At 38.6% G+C, this 4,778-nt stretch overlaps 1 protein-coding gene across 1 annotated transcript; it reads right to left on the bottom strand.

Annotated features, from left to right (window-relative positions):
* Positions 1–224: 224 nt before the first annotated feature.
* Positions 225–4,239, bottom strand: LOC149682741 (uncharacterized). The gene is made up of 2 exons (XM_089834383.1): positions 3,990–4,239; positions 225–3,740 (listed from the first exon to the last, which is right to left on the bottom strand). The coding sequence occupies exons 1-2, from the start codon at positions 4,237–4,239 to the stop codon at positions 898–900; spliced, it is 3,093 nt and encodes a 1,030-aa protein (XP_089690509.1). The 3' UTR covers positions 225–897.
* Between the last annotated feature and the right edge of the window lie 539 nt (positions 4,240–4,778).

Raw genomic sequence — 4,778 nt, forward strand, 5'->3', positions numbered from 1 at the left:
ACAAAGACCAGAAGATGGTGGTGTGAGAACTCAAGTAGAGGAGCCAATTCCGTGACTGTGAAAGCAGTTCGGAAATGGCGAACACGTTTGCTCCGATACGCAAACTGCGAACGCGGTCACGTGGGTGTAACAACGGACAGACAGACAGACAGACACACACACACAGACAGACACGGCCGTTACAGAACCTCTCCTGGACTACGTCACACGGAGAGGTCAAAATCTTATCTTGCTGATCTAAAATAGGGAGTTCTTTACATATTTAATGGCTAGGGGTTTTCCGAGGGGAATGTCACTTAGCATAATCGGTGTACACGCTGTACCTTTGACTGTACTAAAGTGATTACGCGTTATCTTTAAAATCCCTGCCTTTGACAGTGCTAAATTGATTACGCGTAATCCGTAATCGTGGTACAGAAAATCCGAGAGTGATTAGCCCCTCGGGGCTTTAGGACCCAACCTTGAGGAACTGAACAACACTTACTCTTCTAAACTATTCCCCTAGTATTACCCCTGTTACGTGTTAATTTATACGGTGCACGGGGTACATAAATCTATACTATAGTATTACCATAGGTAACATAATTCTCTCTAAGTATGCCTCTTAGCGAAAATGGGTGGGAAACTCATTTTCGAAGGCATTATTTTAATGTACCCGTGCAGAGCCCCCTGGCGATATAAAAAGCTGACTGCCGGTCGAGTACGTCAACGGAAGTTTATGAAAATAATTTCTAAACCTTTTTTTTTTAATAAAATTTGCAACTCACGTGAAAAACTTAAAATTAAACATTATTTTAAAATTTTGCTAAGTTCTGGCATAGGTGAAGCTTTACTTGATTTGCACTTGATACAAATCCAAATTTCATGCTGTGGTTCGGAGACTATTTTTGCACACTTCTAGTGTAGCCACAGTTGACAAGTATCACACTGTATCATATTAAGCTTTGACGTGATGTTTGGACACGCCCCACAAGCCCATGATTTTCGTTTTAATAACAAAATCTGATTTATTAAAATCCAGGCATCGTCTGTGACGTACTTCTTTATTTCGGGGGTAATGTCGTCAGGAATGTCTATTAAGTTGTCCGGCACGTTTTCTGGTTTGGTTTCAATGCTATCTTCATCAGCTTTTAAATTGTTTTTCAATAACGTGTTTACCTTGTTACGCTCCACAAAACCACAAAGAAAACGACGTACTAGAAAAACAGTTTTTTTGGGTACTGATTTCTTTGGTTCAACAATATCAGCTGTGGATGACGGCAAATGGATTTTATTGTTTGTTTTCCTTCTTTTCAGCTTCGTGTTTGAGTAACGATTAAGTATTGCATTGGTGGGCCCAGGGGTCGAGGTTGATTGATGTGAATTGGAGTCATGCGAGTTCGTAACCTCTGAAGTTCTTGCTAAAGCGCTCTTTTCATTTTCATATGATGTTATTAAATCTAAGTTTGGTGGACTATAAGTTAAACTGGATTGGCTTTCACAGTTCATGGGGTTAGTGCGATTTTGCGATTCACGCGGTTTTTGAGCTGTTGTGTTCGAGTAATATTTATGGTCTTCATGTGATTCGTTACTGGTATCATTCATGATCTCGTCTTCCAAATCAATTTTTTCTTCTAGTGAAGGCTTAGCGAATTTTACGTTTCGTTTCTTCTTGTTGCTCTTTGTGGAAAAGAATCCTCTTTTCTGCGTCTCAATATTCTTGTTGTGGGGCACCTTTAAGTTTGAAGCGTTGATTGAAAATTCGCCACTGCCACTACAAGATCCTCGAATCGGAGAATTTTCTAAGTCTAGGATTAGGGATGCGTTGTTTATGTGCTGTCTTGCTGTTTCTAGCGCGTCCTTGACGTTACATTTTTTTATCTTGTCAACCAGAGCTGTAACTTTAGCAACCAACAATACCTTCAGATCTTTCATATCATAATTTTTTTCTTGTAAAATTTTCATTATAAAATCTTGATCAACTACGTTTATTTGATCGAAACATTCAGGCTCTTCAATCTCTGGTATCGCTGTTGGGTTGTTTGGATTCACCTGAACTGCTTTGACGGGATCACCCTCGCTATTTTTTACAGAAAGTAATTCTTTATTGTAGCGAACCACCAAATGAATATGCTTGCATATATTAGTCCCCACCAACGCATCAGGGCAGTTACAAGTATACGAATGCAAGCAGACGTTGCAATCATTGCATCTAATTTTGCAATTCTCCTTGCAGATAGGTTGTTTTTTAACTTTGTAGAAAAGTCCGTCAGTGGATGTTGTTTCGGCATTTATTGACTTCTGCGTACCGACTTTCCATGTGATATCAGAAGTTGCTGTTACTAGAGTGTTGGGCAGCTTTACAGAAGCGTTGTGTCTCTTGGCTATTTCAGTTGATTTCCATGTGTGTTTGCCCTTTTCTAGTTTAATTAACCTCTTGATACCTAGGTCTCTAACAAACTTGTACAAAATATGAAGACACTTGTCCAGTCTCTTTCCTTGCTTGCCCTTGAGATATCCTTCCCCATACTTCAGCGACTTGTGAAATGACTCCACGTACATATTTGTATTTATGCCGGCACCCACACGAAAACACTTTGCCCACTCTTCTTTCGATTCTAGCCATTCTCTTCGAAAATACGATCCAAATTCTGTCGTATCTTCATTCTCGTCCATTTTTTCTAGGCATTTACTTAGAAGTGTTTTAAATTTCTCCTCATCTGGCTCTTCTAACAGTAGGCATAACCCTTTATAAACAACGGAGGCAGTTTCTTTGACTTTAATTTTGTTCAGCTGCTTCTGCCAATCGTGGTGCACATGCCAATGGCGAAGTAATTTTTTAGAGACACATTCAAAAACATTCATCCAGCTACTGAAGTACTGTGGCGCTTTGTCACTCATTATAACCTTGGGGTTAATGTTACCAATCTTGATTTTGATGAGTTTGAAGAATAGAGTCAAAGCGACACTTGTTTCACGGTTGCAAAATAGCCAAGCTACAGGGATTCCTTCTCTAAATTCATCAATAACGAGAACCGTGATTAAATTAAAATCATATCGGTTCGTGCCGTGAGTAGCGTCGAGGCAGATAATGTCATTTCCAAAGCTCAATAACATTCTCTTCTGAAATTCGGTCATCAAGGCAAGAGCGAAATCATCCTTTTCTAGGGTACAGATCTCATTTAGTGGAAAAGCTAAGGATTCTTCCCCTTGTCTTTTATAGAGAAATATGCTACGATCAGCTTCCAAATCTTCCATTACATACGCGTCTACGCTAATGTGATCTTGGGCGTGTTTTTCGATTTTCTCTATCCCATGAGCTTTAGATATATTTAGCAAATCGCGTTTCGTGCATAAATGTTGTCTTTCTACTCTTGTTTCACTACCAGTAAACGTATTTTCCAAAACTCTGTGAGGTTCAATTCCCTGAACTAACTGACCAACCATTATAAGTTTGTCTGTTTTCGATATGGGAACGTGAGCTAGCTTTTGTTCGTGTCCATAATGTGTTTTGCAAATGGTAACAGTGACATTATCGCTCTGAACTTCCCTTTGTACTTTATAACTAGCGGTACAATTAAACCCAATTTTTGATGGACCCTGTGACTTCTCAGAGCGCAGCTCGGTAGACTGGGACTCGTATTGCCCTGAACGATTGCAGTAAAAGTATTCTATCCTGCCGATTGCATTTTTCTTATTTTGATCTCTGATGAAAGAAGAAACCGTTTCCTTTTCGAATAAATGCTTCCAATCTTCAAATTCTATTAAATTGAGATGAAAGAAATGTTTTTCGATAACACTTCCTAGCCTCCATGGGAAATAGGGCTTTTAACATGTAAGGCTAAAAACGGCTACTTGACACCCCAATTCAATTTAACCTAACCTAATTTAAACCTAAAAAAGCTGACATAATCCACCATTCTGGGGATCCCTCAGCCACAAACCATGGACTTACAATGCCCTAACTATTATCTAACTCATTTAAGTCTGCGTGCAGAAAAGCAATTTACCTGAATACTGTTTGAATGTTTTGACTTCCTGATCAAATTTCCATTCATGTACTGATTCCAAATGCTGCCTTAAATCTCCACCATACTTAGAAGAAAATGAGCATTCTTTTTCTTTACAGCAGAAGTTACCAGGCTCAATGTTTTTAGCCTTACCACAGTTTTTCTTATGTTCATAATACCACGATTTAGATTTAAAAGTTTTTTTACACTCGCAAACTTTATAAAACATGGCTTTTTTATCCGAACTCATATTGACTTACTTAAATATAAAAGGTCTTACACAAGTAACACAAATCAACAAACAGGAACTTAACCCAAAATAACTCCCGCCAAAGCTAGTCAAATTCCCGCCAAAGCCTAGCAGACGAGAAGAACGGTTTTAACATAAAATTCGCGTCATTGGACCAAAACTAATAAATCCCGCCCCTCTAAAATATGGCCTTACTATAGGGCGAGAAGAGTCCGGAGTCGTCGGGAAATTATCCGCTCGTTAGAAAAGCTTACTTTAAATGATATAAAAACCTCTATTAACTGTAATAATTTACCTGAATTACTTTTCTAGACGAAAATTCGACCTGATAACGACCTATTTCTTATTAAGGGTGCTACAGTTAATTAGAAAATACATATAAAGGTGCTCAAGCTCGGACGAAATACCAAAGTAATTTGTTAGAGTCTACTGCTAAGAAATTAGGAAAATCAGCAAGAAAGTCAACATTTACAATTAAGGTGGAATTCATAAACGTCGAACGCAAAAAGTTTGCGTTCGACGAAATTTGCGCACGACGG

The sequence above is a fragment of the Phalangium opilio genome, unplaced genomic scaffold (assembly GCF_054372755.1).
Source record: "Phalangium opilio isolate 3A_F unplaced genomic scaffold, DU_Popi_V2 ptg000038l_1, whole genome shotgun sequence".
In the NCBI taxonomy this organism is placed as follows: Eukaryota; Metazoa; Arthropoda; class Arachnida; order Opiliones; family Phalangiidae; genus Phalangium; species Phalangium opilio.

Excerpts from the sequence above, each read along its gene's own strand:
- LOC149682741 (XM_089834383.1), bottom strand. The coding sequence starts at position 4,239 with ATGAGTTCGGATAAAAAAGCCATGTTTTATAAAGTTTGCGAGTGTAAA. Across the intron at positions 3,741-3,989 it reads AACATTCAAACAGTATTCAG|AATTTGAAGATTGGAAGCAT; the intron begins GTAAATTGCTTT and ends TCAATTTAATAG.